Raw genomic sequence first — 23,481 nt, 5'->3', positions numbered from 1 at the left:
TTTTTCTCTCATTGTTTCAGTCCGAGAATCAAAAGAGTCATAATGGTGTTATAAGCGTGTTATAACGGTCGTATTAGCGGGTAAGTTGGCGTATCATCGCGTACAGGCCGCCGTAACGAGCTGCGAGCAAATACGAGTCTCTGCGGCCATACAACGCAGCGTTGGCATCCGTTCCTGTAATTAGCTATTCAAAGACAGCTGTAATGTCGCTTTTGTTTTTATCTGAAAAATACATTAATGCATTTGATATGAACCTCTTTAATAACCTCTAGTGTTATTCAGTCCGAAATGATCAGAGGTGGAATTGTGTAAAGCAATCGTAATCATTTGACAATTCATAACGTACGATTATTCTGTCAAACGCTTTGTTTAACTGACTTTGTCGTACGTTATGAACTGTCAAATGATTACGATTGCTTTACACAATTCCATCTTAGAATTTTAAGCTGCGTTCTGTGAAATGCCTGAGTATTCTCATATAGGCACAGACGACTTCCTGTTAAGTTACTATGGGTACTCCAGTTTTACAGAAAAAAAATCTGATATGCTGACGAACATAATCGATATTTCAAAGAATGCGTAAGAGAGAAGGCTGAATTACACCACCTTACTTTGATCGTAACTATAACATTAACCGGTGTAATTGTATGGAGTTTCTGACGTTTCCTAAAGTTATAGTAAGATGGTGCAACCCAGCCTAAGTATTTAGCTTGTATTGTATTATTATGTAAAAGACAATACTCACACTTCCGGTTTTCTTAATTCTAAAAAAAATATTACCTTATTAGAAGCGGTTAATTAGAAATCATCATATTATCCATTATCGTGATACGCTTTCCCAACGCGGCTGTATGAATAATAAATATACGAGTAAGTACTAATTATTATGAAGCTATTCGCAGAGATTGTGCGAAATTAACTCCAAAATAAACCGGAAATAAGTAGTTTTAGCTATTTGTAGGCTTATCTCTACTTTTGTATAATAATGTAGGAAGACGTATACTTACAATACGTTGCGTCTCTATTCATGTCGTTGAACCTAATTAGCTTTTCAAAAGCTTTCATGATGTCGTCATACTCATAAATGTTTCTAAAGACATAAAAAAGCTCGTGATCTTTAAAAATATTTATGCATCTGTAAGTACGAGGCTTAAATGTAGTTACAGTATATTTGAAAAGCTATTTCACTTGCACGTCGCGAAAGCTCGGAAGCGTAGAGCCGTAGACTGCGGTTGCGAGCTTATTCACTGGCAACTCGGTTTCCCTGTTTTTAATAAAGCTATCTTAAGACTGTATAAATAAATGGGATCTCTATAGTAGGTAATATTTATTTTGTAAACGAGAATATGATATTTATTTATTTAATTAAGAAAATTAGCACTTACTTCTAACAATAAGTTTTTAGAGAAATCAATGTACTTAGTTTACTTACTTTTATAGATATTATTTCGTACTATTTCTGTTTATGTACCTAAACAATTACGTCTCTGCCCTTGAGACACAATGAGTCCATCATCACTGAACCCTTCTAATTGGAAGGACTTAATTATTATGCATAACTTCACAAGAGCCATCGTTCTAGCCAATAGTGTTTTGTAAAATATTATATAATTGATTTCAAGCGTCTCCTTACTGGATATAAATAAATTATTAACGTCAGATATTTTTATTCAATTCCAGAATCTCTTGTGTAATCCAAAATAATACTACCTACACAAACCTACAACTTTCTTGAAATAAATATACCCCCGCATCCTGTTGTCGTTTTATTATTTGACTGCAATTATGTGTCTGGAAAAATCCACAGAAATAATGATAATCTAGACCAATTAGTACGTTGTTATTCTTGTTCCATGATACGGAACGGACTCTACAATTATAGACTATCACTGGCTCGAAATAAAAACAGAGATGCAATAATTACAAACAAAGAACCTCACAGCTACATTGTTTGATCAATTATTTTTAATGCCATTCACAAACGAACCTTAAAACAATATAGTTAAAGTAATAAGTAATTTGTTTGGTTCACAAACAACAAATATCTAGATAGTGTTTTGTTTGCTTCTCGGACCCACTGAAGAAGCAATATTTGCTATCACATAATAACTTAGTCAACACAGCGAGTCCTTTCACGAAATAATTTCCACTGAAATACAGTCAATATCAGTACCTATCGTAGTAGATTTATTCGTGTTTGCCTTGGGTACGTATCTACTTGGTTACCTAATGGAATATGCTTGTACCGAACACGAGAGAGGCATGATTACATGACTCCCAACAGAACCAAAGGAGTGAAGAAATCCTGCGATTTCCTAAATTCAATTTGTTACGCTTACAACCACTTATAAGGACCATTTATTTCAATTACGCCGCGTGTCAGAGACCGCGAACATGATATATTTCTACTTTTATCTTCGCAAAACCATAAAGTGAGGGGAAACAATTTTAAAAAGCTATGAATACGCAAACAAAGGCGAAAGAATTAGTTTCCGCTTTGTAAGTGTCCCCGCTTAGATTTTAATATTTATAAAATCCTGTTGAAGACCGAAGTTGAGGGAAGTGTCTTTTTTTGTGTGCCCCCGAAGTTGGCGTTTTCATAACTCTTTCTTTGCCGGGAAGTTTAACAAGTTTTTCGCTGACACAACAACCCCTTTACTTTCGGCCACGTCAGATAGAATGTTAACGATTTAGTACTTCCATTTAGAAATATAATTACATCGGGGTTCGGGAGGCATTTCAACTCCATCATTTCAATTCCGTTTGGGAGTTAGGTTAGCGATTTAGACAAAAAGAGTTGGGAATTTTAAGTAGCTGGATAAGACAAATTGCTTTTAGAGACGGAAAGAGGAAACAAAAGAAGTGTTTATTATTTTTATTGTAATTCTTTTTGCCTTTGTTTTCATGGACCTTATACTCAACTCTCCGTTGTAATCTACCGTAAAAAAGTGACAAGTATGCCACTTGATAATTTTTAAGGAAACTTTCTATCAATAAAAAAATAGATTAGGTCGGTTTCAAATTCAGGGATGTTGTGAAAAGGTTCGTTTTATTCACAACTATTCACTATAATTTTATAATGATTGAGCTATAAGTAGATCCGGGGCAAAATAGGGTAATTGAACACACAGACCGGTCGCAGCGATCTTATCATTTAATTATTTTGTAGAGCTTATGTAGGTACAACATGTAGATAGAAAACTGTTTGGTGTCAATGATAGCGATTCTCTTAGGTTGGGTTGCACAATCTTACTTTAACTTTGACAAACGTCAAACTCCATACAAAAAGCCGCTTTTCGTTATAGTTACGGTCAAAGTTAGGTGGTGCAACTCAGCCTTCAGGTTGTAGACAGAACCTTTTACATAACAAAAACAAATCTTAATAATCGACTATCCTAATTTATTCTATCAATTAAGATACACCGCATCCCAAAGTAACTTTGAATATGTTCTCAAGGCTACGAACTTTTGGCGTCGGTATTGTAAACTCGGCAATCTCAAGCAAAATAATATTTGGGCCTGTGCATGAAGTCGTTATCAGGCTGAACTTGGAGTGTGACAAAGTGACATCTTTAAAGACGTTTCATGCAAAATACTTGAATGTGGTGGCAAGGAGCTAGGAATACACTCACGTGCTTATTCCGTGGCTCAAGAAACGATGGTATCAGGATTAAATACCTTTATTTATTCACTAAAAGAAAGAAAGAAAGAAAGAAAAACATTTATTTGGTTCCAACTTAAAATATAACACACAGATAACAAAAAACAAGTACAAGTTAGAACCAAAATTGGCCACCGCTCAGCATGTGTCATGCTCTGGAGTGGTAAATAAAACCCAGAACATGACGCTGTTATTCTGCGGTGACCATTAAAAGTCACTATCGTCGTTTTTGTATACCTAACAAGTTTGCAAATGATGTATTATTTCAAACGCGAAAGTGTTTAGGGATGCATTTAAGGTTCGGCCAAACCAACGCGATCACACGCGATCAGCCGGCGAGCAGCGATGGCGATCAATGCATTTAGGTCTGGTCGCCATCGCTGCACGCCGGCTGATCGCGGTGTGATCGCGTTGGTTTGGCCGAACCTTTAGATGTTTGTTATTACATATTTGTTAAAAAACAGGATGGGTATAGGTATGCAATTTTGCAATGATATGGATGACAATACACATTTAGAAAAGCGCTAAAGCGGTATTTTCGTAAGTTTTCGATCGTTAACAAATCTATGTGAAAGAAATCTGTAGAAAAAGCTTGTTAAGAATCGAAATTGGGGTAGGTACACATAGCTGAGATTCATCTTAATTCATCATAATCATTCATTAATAGTCAAATTATTAAATATTAGTAATTTTATACATCTGAAAGAAATAACAAAAATAATTGGGTTTCAGATTGCTTCATAAAAAGAAAAACATAAAGATTTCCTTGGCTGTAACGCTAATCTATCAGCTGTATTGTGACAATGTAATTCCATAATAAATCACGTTGCAAATTCATAAGTCTGCAATAGGTAAATATTTAATTATTATACGACAGAAGTATATAAATCATCATAACGAGTAAAGCCCCGTATTGACTAGGGGAGAAATGTCCCGCAGAACGCATTGCTTACTTGACTACTTTATTTTAAGAAAAGAAATACGCTTGTATCATAATTTATTTTAAGAAACAAGTAGGTTTGTGTGCATAAAAAATTCGTTCGTTTCAGCCAAATGACGTCCACTGGTGGACAAAGGCCTCCCCCAAGGATTTCCATAACAAACGCTGTTCGCATCCAGGTACTTCCAATAATAAAAAAAACATTATGCACAAAATCCGTGACAGTCCTAAGTTGATACTGATTTGATGATTTTATGTAATTGATTTTGTTTCTTCTTATTATTTTTTTTGGTTGTCATTTCATTTTGATTATTATTACAATTTATGGGCCCAGGCCTGAAATAAATGAACTTTATTTTATTTTATTTAAGTCCACGCGGACAAAACCGCGGTCAGAAGCTAGCTATAAAACTGCACAACATAGTTGTCGTAGTCCGATTTCGTCTCATCCGGCCGAGATCTTCCTAGCTCTTTGCCGCTGTATTGTTCGCGAGTTTCGGCACTTGGAAACAAACTTCCCCACTCGAGTGTTTGGCCCCGCTCGGCAAATTGTTATTCATAGCTGTACCAACCCCCTCGAAAGAGTGCTCATCTTATCTCCCGGTTAATATCGTTCCTAGTTGTAAGGAAATTATTTTTCCCCTTACCCGCTTTGTTTATAAGTAGTTGAAGTTTGCCACTGGCTTTGCTTTGTTCCGCTTGTAACTCACCGTTTTTGAATCGAAGGAACTTCCCGCTAAACCTTCATTTATTATTCTAAGACTATGACTACGGGAGTACGGGGTCTAAGTATTAACAGGCCTGTTCATCTCCGCGAGTTTACATCGAAAACAAAACACGCACGATGGCCCACCTACAGGATACTATTCGACAAGGCCTCACATACGAGCGAACATTGACTCACGCACGCCGCACGCGTATTCTTGTGTATGATGGAAGAAAATAAAGAAAATGGTGTACTAAACACTGTGCAGTATTTAACTGCCTTAATAATAATAAAAACACAGAATGTACTTTTTTAAGTTGCCTCAAGACACTGAGAGGTAAATAAGTAGTTATTATTATTCATGATAATTCATGCTAAATCATGTATTTCCTCCGCCATTTTCCGCAGTTTGGCACCTCACGTCATATCATTTTACCGAAGTCAGCCCTATAGCTTCGGCGCAGTGCCGATCACTGACGTTTGTCAACAAAATGGTGCTTGACTCTTGAGACAGGCTAAATTACACCATATTGTTAATGACATTGAGCATACATTTTTTTAAATACCTTCGCGAAGTAAAACTTCTGTACGTAGTACTTATTATTATTCTGTGGTATTAATAACACATTTTACTTACTTCCGACTCCATCAACTAAAAGGCTTTTCACTAGAAACGACTAGCAGTAAAGTACAGGAATGAATCACCTTTAGGGCCCTGTAGCGTTGCAGTTTTGGCTGTTTTTCATAAATTGATTTTCTTTCTCGATATTCTGATTTTGGATACCACTAGCGACATCTATTGGCGTGATTTGGAATTAATTTGCAATAGATGGCGCTTTTTGCTCAGTCAAATCGAATATATTTTATTGAAACATTTCCTAATGTTTTTGTTTTGATTATTCTATTTTTTAATAGAATATTTTCAGTGTTCAGGAGATTCATGGTTTTTATTAGTATTTGCTTTTTACCTAAGCGGCGAAACGAAACGTCTTGCGATGTCGATGACTCGCAGGCTGTCAGTTGAGCTGTCAAATCACTTTGGAATTTTGGTCGATCTTGCGCAACCGCAATTTTATTGTTTTCGGGGATGTAATCCCCTTTTGTTTTAAATCGTGTGATACGGAATGCATCCACGATAATTTCTTAATATGATTAGAAATATTCACACATGAGAAATTTCCTAAACGTTATGTTGGACGAGGGTATTGGGTTGCTGAGGGCTGCGAGCGAAGCTCAAATTAGTGAACAGCCTTCATGCGGGATTTCAAATTTCAGATTTTACAATATTTTGTAGTTTAAACAATTTCATATTTCATATATTTTAATTTCTCTTCATTTCGTATGAAATATTTCTCCTTTCTAAACTGCTGATCTCTTCGCATTTCCTCCTTGTCATCAAACCTCTGTCTCTGCAAGAGTTTGAACGCTTACCTGTCGAAGAGATGCAAGAGCTTGAGGCCGTGGAGGACGCTGCTTGGAGCCTAAAAGTGTGCGAGACCCGTTGGACCCCGGAAGAAGAGAGGAACGTTCAGGGTAGCGGCTTATAACCGCATGGCTTCCAAGGTACCCACTTTTCCGTCCTTCAAGTAGGAGTCTTTCCGACCTGACATCGTGCAGTTATCTTAACTATTAGAGTCTTTTAATATTTAGGCTGAGTTTTAAGAAATTTGTAGTGGCAATAATATTCACCAAACCGAACCTAACTAACGACCCTGAATCCCTTGAGATTGGCACTATTACAGTAGTTATTATAATATCGTAATTGTTAACTACATACGAGCATACGAGATAAAAATAAATTGTGTCAATTGAGAGGGAGCTGTTTTATTTACATTTTCTAATTTCACACAAGGAACGGTAACTTATATAAATTTCTGCAAGCCGGACAACCTCTTTTCCACGTGCAGACAATTCACCATCTTCGCCGTCTGCACCGGTGGCGGTTCAATTCCAGTCACCAAGCCGCCAGGAAAAAATCCTTTCTTGCAGCCCTTAGACAACAACAACAATTTCGATATAAACATTCTGCCACAATTTCCTCAAACTGAAGCAAAGTTTCAATTTGATAAAATTGAGGCAAATCGAATTCTACCACCACCGACGGTTTATTAAAGCGTTAAGCTCAGTTATTGAACAATTAGATTAATTATATTAAACCACTTCACGGCTAAAGGATAGGATATTATTTCAGTCTTCGCACAGACATGAAACATTTACATCAAAACTCAAGAAAAATAAGGACGACAATAGTTTTCGTAGTTCCACGATCGTAAGATTGATAACGGACATGCGCAATTCCGCTGTAGCGCTATCTCTGAATGAGGCAAGAGCGTTTCTGTTACTGTAAAATAGATCTTGGGACATTCTGTTACAGTTTGTAATTATCATTATGTAGTTTTATTGTGTGCAACGCATTGGCATGCTACCATGAAGATGCGCCTTCGACGAATGACTCTCACATATGCGTTTTGTTGGCGCACACTGGCAAAAATACGAACTCGGACCAACTTGTCTTGTATGTGTGTACGTACACTTGTGTGTATATAAATTTTCGTTAAAGCAAGATAGGGCAAAAGAGGAAAAGCCCGTAGTAAAAGCGGGTAAACGCCGGCTCGGGGCAGACTTGCCAGTACATTGTGGATCGCAGGGAGGGATGGTAGTGTCCCGCCGTCCGATTTTGGCGGTAAATTTTACGATCCGCGCTACAGTGCCGACGTGTTTGATGAACAATAACTTATGCTAAACTACTATGAAAAGTTATATTATGAACTTTAGAAGCACTTTTGACAATATGCGGCCGTTCGGTTTGATGGAAAACATTTTTTCGAACTCATGATCGTGCTGTGCTTATGTATTCGATGGTATGAGAAAGTAAGTGAAACTTTTTATTTTATAGATATTTTATAGTTAAGGTAATTATTCTACAAAATACATTAATTAAACAAATGTTAAATAAGTTTAGCAGGTTAAAAGTTGATAAACTGAACTTCTTCGTGTAAGTTTTTGTTACTGCTTTTTATAATTATAAACTTATGCAATTTTATCTTGCACGCTATAAAAATCTGGTTCAGTATTGAGTTTTAGTGGCCCTTTGACCATAAAAAGTCATAATGAATTTAAAACGACTTTGAAAACTATTTTGACATTACGCGGTTTTGTATTAAATTTTAATTAATCACTGACATCAAAAAGTAGTTATTGTAATATGAGGCTATGTTTATACTCTAAAAAGTATTATATTTATTGAACTTTGGTCTTTCAAAATGTAACTAATAATAAGTAACAGGTATTTTGTGTTTCGAAAGATCTTTTTAACAGTATCTATTAGACTGAGGTTTGATTTTTTGACTGTAATTTACATTTTATGTGTTTTAATTTTGTGTGATTTAGTTTTGAGCTATAGCTCAGCTTCACTTTGAGAAATTAGATAATTACAGGAAATACATTATTTGTTACATGGTTACTGCGCTTGCAATTAATTCAAGACGCAAACTAAAGTATTTTCCATAAAGGAAACCTTATGCAGCGACTTTGTCCGCAGAGTTGCAAATATTTTTTAAACTTTCATTAGAATCAAGTATATTTATTATTTAAAAAAATACAAAATCATCATTTATGTATTTTGTTCGTTAATAAATTAACAAAACAGACTTATAAACCGTGTCATAACTTTCTTACTGTTTTCTGGAAACAGTTCCGTCATGCTGAATTTTATAACGCACAGCAGAACGGCAGGACTGAGGGCTGTATGTGAGTTTACATCAAACGTCCTCACTAGTGAGCGCGTTTAAAAAACTATGAAGATTTTATTTCTTGAAAGTATCCGCTAGGGGCGCTGTAACAATCCGTCATACATTTAATGACATTTTTTTACGCGCTCACTAGTGACGACGTTTAATGTAAACTCACACTAAGCCCTCTGATCGTAACGCGTTACTACGGCGTAGCATTTGGTACGATAACCGTAGCAAGCATTCTACTTATGAATATTACTGTTACTTACGGATATAAGTTTATAACATTGTCAGATGATTAATTCATTTATTTGGTTCTTCAATTATTACTTTTTAACTGACTTCATAAAAAGGAGGAGGTTCTCAATTCGAGTGTATTTTTTTTGTATGTAGGTATGTTACCGCAGAGCTGCGTCAATTATATGAACCGATTTTCAAAAAGTTTTTTTGTTCGATAGGTACACTCCCGAGGTGGTCCCATTATCACCAAGTCAGGGTCTGATGATGGGATCCTAGAGAAATCGAGGGCAACCCTCAAATTTTATAAGCACGTATTTCGTTTTCGGTACTACGGCGTAGCATTTGCTACGATAACCGTAGCAAGCATTCTACTTACGAGTATTACTGTTAATAGCAAAACTATTTGTGCAGTGCGCGACAACGCGAGTGCAGGCGAAATGCACGGAACGCCATACGTTCCACCCGCAGTCTTACATTGTTGGGTATTTTAAATTTACTTTTATGTGGATATTACATAAAATAAATCACACATGTCATGTCACATGATTATGGCTGGGTTGTACCATCTTACTTTAACTATCACAAACATCAAAAATCTGTCAAACTCCATACGAGTACAAAAAAACACCAGTTATCATTAAAAATACGGTCAAAGTTAGGTGGTTAAAATTAATTTGGTTCTTTAAATTGTTACTTTTTCAAACTGTAGACCACCAATCCTCCACACTAACTAATTGTTATTGTAAATCTCACAATTTACAGTAAAAACCACATCACTTGGATAAAATCACGGCAATTGAATAGGGAATAAAATGAAATGATGAAAATTGTTTTGGCAATAAAACTGGCGCATTTGATTTCGTTTTATGGCCTTTATGTGAAGCCCCATGGAGGTGGGCACTGTGTCTTTATGTACTTGTAATAGGAACGATTTTGGAACGAATATGTGTAGTCTGATATGCTGGACTGTACCATCAACGCGGGTTGTGAGTCGTTTAATTAAATTATAACTTCGCGTTTTGAATGGATATGTGGTAATGTTTAAATTGTCCATGGTCATAGGTACTGATCAATATTACCAACTAAATATTCGTGTAATTGTACCAAAGAAGACCTCTAGAATCTCTGCAACTATCACATTATTCATACCTCTGTCATACTTAAATGTTTTTTATCGCGATACTTGTTAATTAGTGTTTGAGAATAGACGGTAAATACCGTTGTACTTAAGAGTAGCGCACCGTTAAGAATGTTTTAAGGCGTACCAAAAAAGTCAAGCTTACCTATATTGTTATAAAAAGGTTAAATTAAAAGTTTTGGAAACAAAGTTATGAGATGTAATTTGCACATCTAGTCTATCTATTAAAAATCAATAGCTAATCTTGTAAACGGCTATGAATAAAGCACGATAATGTTTTGTATGAATTGTGAATTACTACCGTATTAGTTTATGACATGAAATGTGTTCTACTCCGACATGTGTTACATTTATTTCCTTCAGTTTTTATTCTACTTCTTACAGTTCTTCACTTAACTAAAAATAAAGAGAGCACCTACATAATTATAACTTTCTTCTTGTTCCATCTTCCCACGTTCCACAAAGAACGTCAAAATCAGTTTTCGTAAGTCAATTAATTACACTACGAAGTGTCTAAAATTATAATACAACAACACATCTGGCAAGAACATAATAAATTAATAAAGTTCCTTAGATTCTATATTAGGTTAATATCAGTAAGGGCTGATTCAATCGTCAGATATCTTTTAACAGAAGAATAACCTTGTCATTTTGACATTATTCCCCATACTAAAACTATCAATATACCAAACTTATTCTTCAGTTGAAAGTTATCCGACGATTGAAAAATCAGCCCTATTAAACATAGAGTACGTTTGATATAGAACCGTATGTAGGCATAATAATGTAATGTTTTGTATTTATTCAGTAAGATTATGAAATCTGTAACTACAATTGACTGTCTCAACGGTGATATACGAGGAGCCGGGATATTATTATGATATTTATTTGACATCTGCCGGCTGCGGTATCACGTCTTAGACAGCGAAATATGAGATTTTGCGGTGTCTATTTATTACTCCGTGCACGTAGAACTTAGTTATTGCGAACTACAAAAAGGTTATAACATAATACTGCTCTAATGTGACTCTGTTTGTTTACAACTGCTGAAACTGAAAGTAAAGATTTTTCTGTGAAATTGTTTCCGTTTTAAAGCTGATATTGAAAGTAAAAGCGATACCTACTTATCTATTATTTTGAACAGCAAAATAACAATTCGTAATGTTACATGTTTCGATAACACTTTCCTTTAAAAGAAAATTAATTGGTTTCTTGACAAACCTATCACTAATGTAACAACTACATACATACATACAATGAAGACAATATGGCAAAAAACTTAAAGCTAAGTTAGTTAAGTTATAGACAATAAGTATACACCATTAATTTAAAATTGAATAAAAAGTAGAATATACAAGTCGATTCATATTTAAGCACTATTACTGGCAAACTGCTGACTAACCTCTACCGCAAACAAAGCTTATTTTACAGAGCAAATATAACAGTACGAAACCAAAATAAAATTTCCATTTCAAGTGGATTTGTTCTAAAAACTGTCGTATAATCCCATGCAGTTCGCTTTATAGAAGTGACACCTAACACCTGTTCTGTATCAAACGAATTTTATTTTGCATGCTACGGTTCGCGCGGTTACGATACCTGAATATTATTATTACTGCGCATGTCTGAATGCAGTCGTGAAATCTGACTTTATGGCGCAGTGTCATCTTTAAATGACGAGTCTCTTCTGTCACTTATTTATTTGAGTGTGGTTAAGGTTTCACATTGAAGTGATCGCGGTTTACTTATCATGATTGATCATAAAAATTAACTTTATGGCTTGTTTTAACAAATTTTACTTTAACTTTAACAAACTTCATACAAAATGCCGGTTATCGTAAAGTTACGATTAAAGTTAAGTGGTGAAACTCAGCACATGAAAGTAGCACAACATAACTCCACCAAATACACTGCCCATCCGGTTTCGATAATTATTTTAATTAACCTGCTTTTTTACTATCTCTAAATTTAATAATTGGTGAGGATACAAACTTACCTTACAATGCATGCTTGAATGTACCCACTGACTAATATACGACCAGAATGCGGTGTCATCCTGCCTTGTATTATGTCACCTGCATTTTCGTGCATTTGAAATGCGTTTGCACAATGAAGCCTTTGTTTTAGAACCGAACAAAGGCACAAAGAAAGGTCCTGATTACTTAAGTTCAGATTTAGTTTGCTTATTTCGAGATTTAATTAAAGCTGCGACTTTTGTTAGTTGCATTGACGCTATCTTTGTTGCTTAATTATACTTAGTATGAAATCTCTTTGCATGATACAACTATAAAATATACTCGTTTTAAGGACCGATTCGACCAAAATTTTATCAGAGAATAACTCCTGGTATAACTGAACAAAACTGACGATTTATTCTGAGCTTAATATTTACTCTTGTTTGGTCGAATCCACCCTAAATTAAATAGCCTGAAAATAAAGAAAGTAAAACGTAAACGAGGCGTCGCAAGTATGAATGAGTATGAGTAGCAACTATGAATTATATTCTGAACAGGAAACACTAATGGAAGAACTTATTTATTTCTACAATGAGGCGTTGAAATACTAAAAGGAAGCACATCAAAATCAAAAATGTAAGAATTTAATTTGAAAAACATCAAGCAAGTCAAAGAATTAAAAACAAGTGAACTCGTAAAATTAAATATGTTTGGATAAATTCAATAGATGAAAAGTACTACATAACAAACGTAAATCTTATCCTTTAATTGAAACATAATAGATTTGCGCGTACATTAAAAAAAAACTAACTACCAACAATGAATTCAAAATTAAAATGGTAAGGTATACTAAATAGCCTAATACATTTTGCAATAATAATATGACCTAGGTTTATAAAAAACACGTTTATTGAAAGTAATTATTTTTGGAATCAAAAACCCACTCATTATTTAATTTATATTAAAATTTGTAACACGATAAAATTTTCACCTTGGTTTGAGTTATATTTTCTAAGAAATAACTTTAGCAGTCAAGAGTAGTAGAGAAAAGGTCTCGGCGATACTTTCTTAGAAAGACTCGCAATCAGCTGTTCGACGAAGTTAGAGTTAGCGGAGCGGAGAATCTAGAATTGCTTGGAACAGTTTTAAAACTGTAGCCACCTGTTTTACGGAGAAGTGGAACTTTAAAAATATTCACGTATCTCCCTCTATTAAGTGGACTGACATTCGAACTAAATCCAATTCGAATTCTCATTTCTAGAGGCGAACTTTTCGAAGGTGACGATTGGTAGACTTACTTGGTCGCTTTTACTTTTGAAATACCATAGACAAAGACACAAAAATGTCAACTTTATGTACCTCACTTTAGAACTTAAATAGCAAGTAAGTAATACTACATTGAAATTCTTAATATTTCATAAAAAAAGTCCAATTAAGTCCTAAAAAATTTTAAAGTTAAGTATTAGGATGTCACCTCAATTTGCAATATCTTACAGGTATCTATTAAGCTTAAATTCCTCTAATAGCATTTATAAAGATTTGATTTGATTCTATTTGATAACTAAGTTTGAGTTATGGCCTCAAAGTGGCTAACTTCTTAACTGGCAGGCTAATTTGAAACATCTTTTGAATTTCAAATCGGGACACAATAGTCCTGTAATCCTCAGGGATATATCAACATGTTTACAGCTTGATCTTCGCGGTACTCATGAATTTGATCCACTTTGGATGGTAAAAAAAGTGAAACTTATTTTTCCATCTAGCCCTGAAAAATTCTTGTGAAGTCATATTTACATTTTAAAAATATTGGAAATGCTAATTGTATCGATTTTATTACATTTAAGGGAATGACTCCATAAAGCTGATCCTAAATCACACTCAATACTCTCAAAGTAAGTACCACATCAGTCATATCATGAAACCAATTTCAATTCGGAGAGGACACCGATTTGAATTTAAAATGAGGCGAGTTCTATTCGCGACAATCAACAGTTGCAGTGTCGCAGACAGTATATTCGACTCGTTTTATTTGACTTCAAAATTATACGACAGAAACATACTTCTCCAATATTTGGTAGCCGCGCTATGCATAAATTAGAGTTAGAATCAGTAGATTTGGCCAAACTTAATCAGATTCAGAGTCTATTTTGGTAACTAGCCTTTGTAGCGAAGAAAGGTAAATATAAACTCTAATCAAAGTCAAATAAGGTAACTTCTATCCAGTAAACAACCAGCAGACCAACCGGAGCTTCTTTTACACGATAATGATAAATCAATATCAGTAATGGTGTTCCGTTCCTGGATTAAAGATAAAATGTTTTAGTGTGAATTTTCGTGGAATTTTACCTTGAATCTTTGCATATGCGTGGACGTGGCGTGCGATTCGTTACTAAAACAGACGAGAAGTGACTGCTGCGCAAAATTATTCACCACACACAATAGTTTTTCGAACGATTTTCGATCTATAAACGGTCCATTGGAAGACCGTCCGTAATCACTCTTGAATGTGAAACGTCGCGTGTTCTAAAAATAAATTTGGTATTCAATGAATCTATAAAATAGTTCAAAGAGTAATTTAGAATTTTCCGTAACTTTAACAATTTATTCGCGTGGAAAATAAGTTCAAGATGGATAAAAAAGATAAGACAGAATTACTCTCCTATTATTTCAACATGAAAAAACTCATATATACCTTAATGAGTTTTTCCTCAAAACTGATAATATTATTTTTGCCAATTACGTTGGAATGTATTTCTAATTTTATCATGCCTTGAAGTATTGGAATTCCAAGAAAACACTTTATATTTTCCCGCGACATCGTGCGTGTGGAATTCAATTACAATTTTACAAAAAAAAATTACAACTTTTGAAGTGGTGTGGGGGAAATATTATTCAACAACAAATTAGAGTGCAATGAAGAAGTACTCAAAATGACAATAAAACTTATAATGATCTGTGTAATTGCTGCTGAAGTTAGAAACTACCATATCTATAAAGGCCGCAATTTAAATCACATATAGGACATTATGTCCAATTTAATCCCTCTGCGAATTCGGTCCAGTAGTGGTTGAGACCGACAATGCTAACTCCGAAGTTTGTAACTTACCCCCTTCCCAAGTAACACGCAAGCTGTATATTCACTGAAGTTAAGATTGATTTACGTTTTAAAGTCAGACTATCACTTTAAATCAGTTTTGACTTAGTTTAAATGCTTTTGAGTAGAATGCGGTAAAATTTACAATGCATGAAGCTATTATATGGTCTAAAAAATTAAGTTAATTGGCTTATAATCATACTAAAACATTAATTACTTTTAATATACAGCACCTTTAACAGCATTTACACTAACACAAAGGTTAAAACCGTATATTAGTAAATAAGAAAACCTAATGCATTAAATAAACGTTGTCGAAATATTCTATCGTGCATTCAGATATATTAACACATTTTACAGATTGAACGCATTTTTATGATCTTTTCTTATGCTTATTTACTGCTCAGCATTAGCCAAACATTTACTAAAGTTTTAGCTCTGTTATCTTCTTATTTTATTGTTACTTTAAAGCTTTTAGCACTATTTAGATAAATACAAAAAATATTTTATTACTTTAGGTCATAATTTGGCCATAAAACCACGAGCCGTATGATTATATTCATTTGTGCGTTAGTAGGTCCTGTATATTCATTAGAAAATTTATGTCGAACGTGTCACGTTATTGACATGAATAAACAGTGGAAAAAACTTAAGGCCGGGTTGCACCAACTTACTTTAACAAACGTCAAAAATCTGTCAAACCCCATACAAAAAAGATCGGTTAACGTCATAGTTACGGTCAAAGTTAGGTGGTGCAACTCAGCCTAAGAGAACAGGTGGAGTAAAGAGAAAGATAAAGACGGAATATTCAAACTTTATATTTGGTTTAAGAAATGCAAAACGTGTTCCAAAAAATGATACACCTCATACACAAAATACAGTACAATCGGTTGTTGTGTGAGTCAAGAAGTTCCGTAGAACATTCCTTCATCCCTTTCGGTCGTTTGCACTATTTTAAAAGGCATCTGAAAAAAACAAATAAGCTTATTTATGACTTAATAGAGAAGTTATTATTATTATTATTATTTATATTTTGTGCTTTTTCCACCTCAGCTTAAAAGCTGGAAAATTAAAGATCAGCTACGGGCATTGCCAAGTACCTGATCTATAATAAGATTAATTAAGTGTTTATATTACGATGGGCCAGCAGAAGTGGCAGGCTCATCCTGAAGGAAACGACGAACTATTCGGCAAGTGTTTAATATCGCTGCTTTCTGCATTGTGATGTAACTATTTTCAGGGAGATCGATGAGTTTTAGGCTATGGTGCAAGTGTTTGGGTATGATACCTGTACTAGAAAGAACCAGGGGCACAATGTAGGCTTTTTGTAAGTTCCATATTCTAAGTAGTTCTTCTTTCAGTTCGGAGTATTTATGAACTTTTTCAGATAGTAGTTACCTGAATTCTAAATAATTACCCGTATAACGCATACCCTTAAAAAAAACGACTACAGCAACACTACTAACTAGTTACAAAAAGTTCCTTTAAATTATTACTATTACAATGAGCGAAAAATAAGATAGGTAGCTATATCGTGTTTCATTACAAATTACATTTGTAGTGATAATGATTTTATACTTAACACTTGTCAAACTAGGTACCTACCTAATTGGAGACAGATAAAATTGAAAGACGTGGAGTAGGGGATCATGACGTGATTAAAGGATTCTAAATTATTGTTTCGGTACCCTGATTAACACTAAAGCAATCCATTTTTATGACGTTTAAACCTAATGAACATTATAACATACCTAAAAAGTGTTACAGTAATGCTAAAGATATCACTTAGATATTTTATATGTAGGTTGAATGACTTAACCATTTTCTTTTTACTATAATAAGACTGACAACATTAAAAGACACTAGTTGAAAGTTTAAAACATTAATATTATCTGACGCCATTTGCTTTCTGTTTTCTCTAACATAGAAAATAAAATTATAATACACATATGCATGAAATACTACTTATTATCCTTTTCTTACAAGCGGAGTATCGATAGAAGCAATTTTATAAGTTAAAATTAATCAAATCGTTAAAAAAATCACAAAAAGTGTCATATGTCGATTCTAAATTTGTCCCTATTTTATTAAAAAAAGGATTTCTGTGAGGGCGCGTGAATTATAAACCACAAACATATATATATTTTCACATAAGACTAATACTCCCAGCTCATTTTCATTCTTGAAACAAAAAAATATGATACTTACCTTATGATAAATTATTTTAAATAAAGACATTAAAACATCTCCTCACAACACCATTGCACTGCAATACTCTAAACGAAAAATAATCAAATCGGACAATAAAATGCGATAAGTTTTTTCGAATACTTTCAAACAAACAAAATAAAACGTTCAGCCTTAGAATAAAACGTAACTTTGGCATTGTAATTCTGAAAGCTGTTTCAAAGCTGTACTAACATCTAATAAAATGCTTTTTACATTAGAATATGCTGTCTAACAACTTTACTAATGTCTGTCTTCAATAACATTATAAGCGCTGGTTAGCAGCACTAATAATTTTAATAATGCTCAAAGCCGTATTATTTGGGGCCCAAATTGCGCTTACAAGACACTTATAGACTTTTATACGGCTGATATAGTGCTACATATGCTGCTTATATACTGCTCTGCACGTAGGTTCATGCTGTTGTACGCTTCTTATAATTGTGTTTTGTGTTACTTGGGTTCTCTCGGGACACAAACGTCCAGCCAGCGTGTGGTAGAATTTGGGGATTGCAATTTAGCCCTATTTATGCAACACCTTTGCTCTTAAACTCACAAGTCTGAAAGCTTATCTTTGGAGCGTCCTGTGTTTAGCGCAGAAGCGCTTTATCCGCACTGTAAATACAGAGGCGTCACTATTTACGGGATTGGACTAATTGAATAACGTTCATTTACGGCTATTGTTAAATTGAAATGTAGATTACGCCAACGCCTTCGACTAAAGTTAATTATATATTTTAAAAAACTTTGAACTGCTTCTCTAATGTGGATTGTAACAAGTAAGGTATCTTATTTAATGAGCCGCTACAGGTCTCCGACTTGCTTCAATTGGAACAAGGGCTCGTTTAAGATGTTCTCGTAAAAGTAATCATATTTCTCTTATAACAATCCAGTTACTAACCTTTCTTGGATTCAGCCCGCTCTCAGGTGACCGATTTTATTTCTTTAAAACCCTACTGCAAATTGTCTGGATCTAAAACTGAAGCTGAATAAAAACCGTAGTTCCAACTATTTCACAACTTCGTTATTGGCTTCAAACGAGTGTCAGTAAAATCTTTCATTTCTTAAAATTCGTAGAATAGGTATTGTTGTTGAATCGTTTAATATGATAAATTAACCTTTGAAGTGGCAATATTTCAGTCAAGTAGCTTTAAAAGAACACTTCAATTATATTTTACCGTTGAAAAAACATTGTGATTAATGGAGCTGTTCAGAATTTTGAACCCTCTGATACGTCTTTATTTTCGTCGCCGTTTTAAAAATAATGCAGTTGTACCTAATTAATTTAATTTGATTAAAAAACAAAAGACGGCGCTTTAAATAGAACTACAAATTTTCGAACTTTACCATGAAAGCCCTTCAAATAATGACAAAAGACAATCGTCGAAATGTGAATAATGTTAATAAATATGAAAAACAAAAGACGGTGCTTAGAAAGAAACTCCAAAATATCTTCAATCGTCCTAGTGACGGGCTGCGGCATGCGCATTGCATCTGTTTTTTTATTTTTTTTATTAAATGCCCATGATGGTCATCTGCGGCATAAAAACCTTAACGAATTTAATTTGAAAAACAAAAGACGGTGCTTAAAATAGAACTCCAAATCTTCAATCGTCCTACTGACGGGCTGCGACAATCGCGGCGCATTGTACCGCCGCGCTGCATTGTCCGTCGCACCTGCGACGCTCCTCTTGTTCGCAACTAGAACACACGCCCGCTCCGCGCGTCTTTTCACTGCAATTGTATTGCACCCTATTGTCTAGTTTCATTTATTTTCCACTACACAGCGCGACAGCTTTCCCTTTCTAGCGCATTCTTAACCGAATATTAGTCTCCTTTTGTTGAACCTACTCTGTGATGTATTCGAGTTTTGTCTGCGGTTATTATTAGGCATAATGCTAGCATTCAGGCAGGGATAATACTAATGTGCCCATTAGCATCATTCTGCTTAAATTGTACCTTCATTCACGTAATACATGAAACATTATTGTTTTGTCTTTATGTTGTATAATGTTGGTTCGTCTAATTTAAAGTAAAATGCCTGTGCTTAGATGTCGTAAGTAGAATGTTTTATTTTAATACGTGAAGAGTAAGTTATTTTATCTTTAATCTTAGTCCCTTAGCAACAGAAGAGATTGTCGTCAAACGCTGACTCAGTCTCGTCTTGTAACACGTCTATCAAACGTAGTTTCTTGGAAAAGCCTTAGACAGATTAGCTGAAAATTGAAGTTCACGAATCATTGGTTTAAAAGCTTAGATGTAAATTTATATTTGAATGTCGTTAGAAAAACGGGCCTAAGTCTCAGGCATTGAATAATCAATTTGCATTGGGATATGTCATGTTTTATTATCAAGAGAACGCTTTGCCATTGTATTTTACTGTAGAATTATTGTAACCACAATTTTTAAAAATGTGTCTACTTATAAAATAAAGCACAGACTACACAGCACTGGTGTCGGCTATAAATTCCAAACTTAGCTAGTGTAGTCCCTGCTTTAGAGAAAAAAATCGAGCTCTCTGTGTCATCGAAACACTATTGATAAATTCAAGCGTGTCCGGCGCCCATCTATCATGCCGATACTGGATGACAGATCAAACCATCGGTTTTTACATGTGGCACTGTATGCTGTTGCTCTTTGCTTTGAACTCTGGCTTTTTTGTACAAATATTGAATGAGCGGTATTGGAATGGAGCCACTATCGGTATTCGGTATTTCGATTCCGCGAAAAGTTGATTAAATTAGAAGATTAGTCGATACGTTTCGATTGCTTTCCATGCATTTTCTAATGGGTATTCTTGCAATTGAATTGTACAATAGCTCAATGTTTATGTGCTTCTTTATTTTTTATTCTAGCAAAAATAAAATCACTTTGTTTCAGAGTAATTTCATGTAAACACAGATTTATAATTACCTTCATTTTGTATACAAAATACGCTGTTACATTTGAATCGCAAGCTTTGCGATGCAATTAATTGATGCTGCATTCTATAAATTCTGAGCTTCTCCATTTACTTTTAAGTTTCTCATTCCGGGCTCGAACAATTACTTTGCTCTATTTTAAATGAAGCATCGGAAATACTCATTTGAACATGTAATACTTTTTTTTATCAAATGAATTTTTAAAAACATAATAGATAGCTAAATATAGACTATGCGGCTCCTTAATTATGTATGCTGTGAATCTCGATCTACAGCTGATTTTTTTTTCTTATTACCTCAGCTATTTTGCAAGTAACACTAACTATAACTGGTTACAAAGTGTCGTAGCAGATGACGTCATCTTATACAGTTGTAATATTTTTGTAAGTACGTACTTAATATTTTTACAATAAAAATGTTGAGTTCTTATAATTTTGATTCTGATACCTTTGCTGGCACACATGCCAAGCAAAAATTTGCAACTGCCATACAATAATTATGCGTGTTAACTGAAAAATAAATAGACGTTTCACTCCACTGCTCTTCTAAACCCGACCCGGGCAAAGTAGAGACCCATTACGGACTTTGCCCATTGCGTATCGTGCGACGTCCGTTCCGACTGCTCGCACAAAGCCGCGGCCACCCGGGACTGGTCGCTCGTCATCAATCACTGTGATATTGCACGATGACGCATCAACTTGTGACCGGACTTTGACCGGAACTCTTGTATCCACGTTTGTGCTAAGACTCGACGGCTCATTTAAATTACTAATGGGCGATTTGTTGGTCTTTCATAGCGCTGACATAATTACTTACTATGGCGAAGGATGACATGTTTCTTTATGCGCGGGTTGTGTACAATTTTAAAGGGTTAAAGCATGAAAGACTCGGACTACAAACATAGACTATGTTAATAATACATTTATTGGTTAGAGAGAAGATACAGCATATCATACTGTTTTTGTTGTTTATTTAAAATTAATTTTAACAAAAAAATAAAACCGCCTCCAAAAATAAGATAATAAAATAACTAGATGACTAAGGCCTGATATTTTAAAAGCCAGATAACTTTTATCTGAAGAATAAGTTTGGCATATTGACAGTTTCAGTATGGAAAATATGTCAAGATGACAAGTTTATTCTTCAATTAAAAGATATCTGACGATTGAAACATCAGCCCTAAGATCAAAAGTATGTCTATGTTTTATCTAAGCTATCCTTAGAGGCGTAAGTTCATAGATTAGCGAATAAAACGTCTTGGCATTATAAATTATGTAAAACTGAGCGCTTAGGTAGATTATTTTGTAGATATATTTTAAAATTATACGAAAACATCAAGGGTCACTAAGATAAAAATGTTAACATTTTATGAATAGGGGATTTTTATTTTATTTTCCATAGCATATGATAACAAATCACCGCGCAATATCAGTGATTGATGAAGGCTAGCAGCCTTCCCCTGTGGCCGCGGTTGTGCGAATGTGATCCGTGGGAAGTCCACTTTGCCCGCCCTTTGTGCAGAGTTGTGAAACTAAACAGTTTACGTTCGAAAGCGTAGTTGGCATGTTTTGTTATCAGGGGAGAAAGTTAGAGTTATTGTGTTATAAAAATAATGCAAAACTGTTTTAATTTTAGGATAATAACTTGTGATGAAAGTTTGGGCTCAAAATTGGCAAACAGTTTTTGTGTAGAAAACGTTATAAATGGCAATGCCAGATTTTGTATGGAAAGTGGCGTCTTTTTTTTTTCGCGCGGCCATCGACCAAACTTTGTTTTTTGATTACAAAATAGTGTAATAAACCAAACTTACTATGACATGTATACCTCTAAACTCAGTCTGAACTGAGTTACGAGCATTAGAAGTTTGATGATTTTCATACTAGATTTGCTTTTTGTGCGCAAGTTTTGTAAGAAATTGCAACAAAATATTGCGCTATTTTTTTATTGCGCTGATTCTGCTCCATACTGATGTCTGGAGCCTTTAATGGATGGTATTGTTTGTTTACACATACAATCTCACTATTTTGTTGCAATTTCTTACAAAACTTTGCGCGCAAAAAGCAAATCTAGTATGAAAATCATCAAACTTGTAATGCTCGTAACTCAGTTCAGACTGAGTTTAGAGGTATACATGTCATAGTAAGTTTGGTTTGTTACACTATTTTGTAATCAAAAAACAAAGTTTGGTCGATGGCCGCGCGAAAAAAAAAAGACGCCAATTTCCGGCATTGTCTTTTGCGAGAGGGCCAAATTGAAGGGCTTAAATATTATTATAAGCATGTCGTTATGTTAACATAGTATTTAAAATCTAGTGGTCCTAAAGTCCAAAAATATTGAAATTGGGTTTCTTTTAAAATGAGTTACCTACTTAATATCCTAATCCTTTAGCCGTCGTAAAATGTTTTCTTTTACTTAACTGGTAATAATAGGCCAGTAGAATTAAACACAAAAATTGATTAAATCGGAAATAATTCCTACAAAAGATTTTTTTGCTTTAATGGCTTCATTGGTTGCCCATTAAGACTCTCCTAAGTTTTCGACTTCGACGGAGTTGTGCTTAAGTGGTGGGGGCCCCCGAAAGCGGCGTTTTTTCGGTTTTCCGGTTATACCGCGTAAAGGACTTACCCTATCGAAAAGTGGTCTTCATGACGGTTAAAGGGCACTTAATCGTGCATTGAATAAGACCAAATTCATATGTTTTGGGCAAACCGTTCTCGCGCTAAAGTTCGGCAAAGTAGAAAATATACGTATAATTAATGACCCTCTCCACGTCCAATGGCTTGTTACTCACATGCTTCCAAGCCTTGTAAAGGGTCGCCTTAATCAGTGTAACCCTAACAAGGCTCACGAGTTTGATTCGCTTATC

At 34.6% G+C, this 23,481-nt stretch overlaps 1 protein-coding gene and 1 long non-coding RNA gene across 3 annotated transcripts in view; one reads left to right on the top strand and one right to left on the bottom strand.

Moving 5' to 3' along the window:
* The first annotated feature begins 7,959 nt into the window (after positions 1–7,959).
* Positions 7,960–23,481, top strand: part of LOC135076908 (lachesin-like) — a 105,002-nt gene continuing 89,480 nt past the window's right edge. Inside the window, exon 1 of the mRNA XM_063971420.1 lies at positions 7,960–8,178. Within this exon, the coding sequence (XP_063827490.1) occupies positions 8,171–8,178 (8 nt within the window). The 5' untranslated portion in view covers positions 7,960–8,170. The remainder of the gene's footprint in view (positions 8,179–23,481) is intronic.
* On the bottom strand, positions 16,271–18,026 carry LOC135076528 (uncharacterized). 2 transcript variants are annotated; one of them, XR_010258288.1, is made up of 2 exons: positions 16,886–18,026; positions 16,271–16,433 (listed from the first exon to the last, which is right to left on the bottom strand). It is a non-coding gene; the product is annotated as an uncharacterized LOC135076528 (long non-coding RNA). The 2 variants fall into 2 exon arrangements; XR_010258287.1 differs by having other exon boundaries at positions 16,901–18,026.

This window comes from Ostrinia nubilalis, chromosome 12 (assembly GCF_963855985.1).
Source record: "Ostrinia nubilalis chromosome 12, ilOstNubi1.1, whole genome shotgun sequence".
Taxonomy (NCBI): domain Eukaryota; kingdom Metazoa; phylum Arthropoda; class Insecta; order Lepidoptera; family Crambidae; genus Ostrinia; species Ostrinia nubilalis.
Note: the sequence above shows the minus strand (reverse complement) of the source record. Positions and strands in the feature narration are given on the sequence as shown.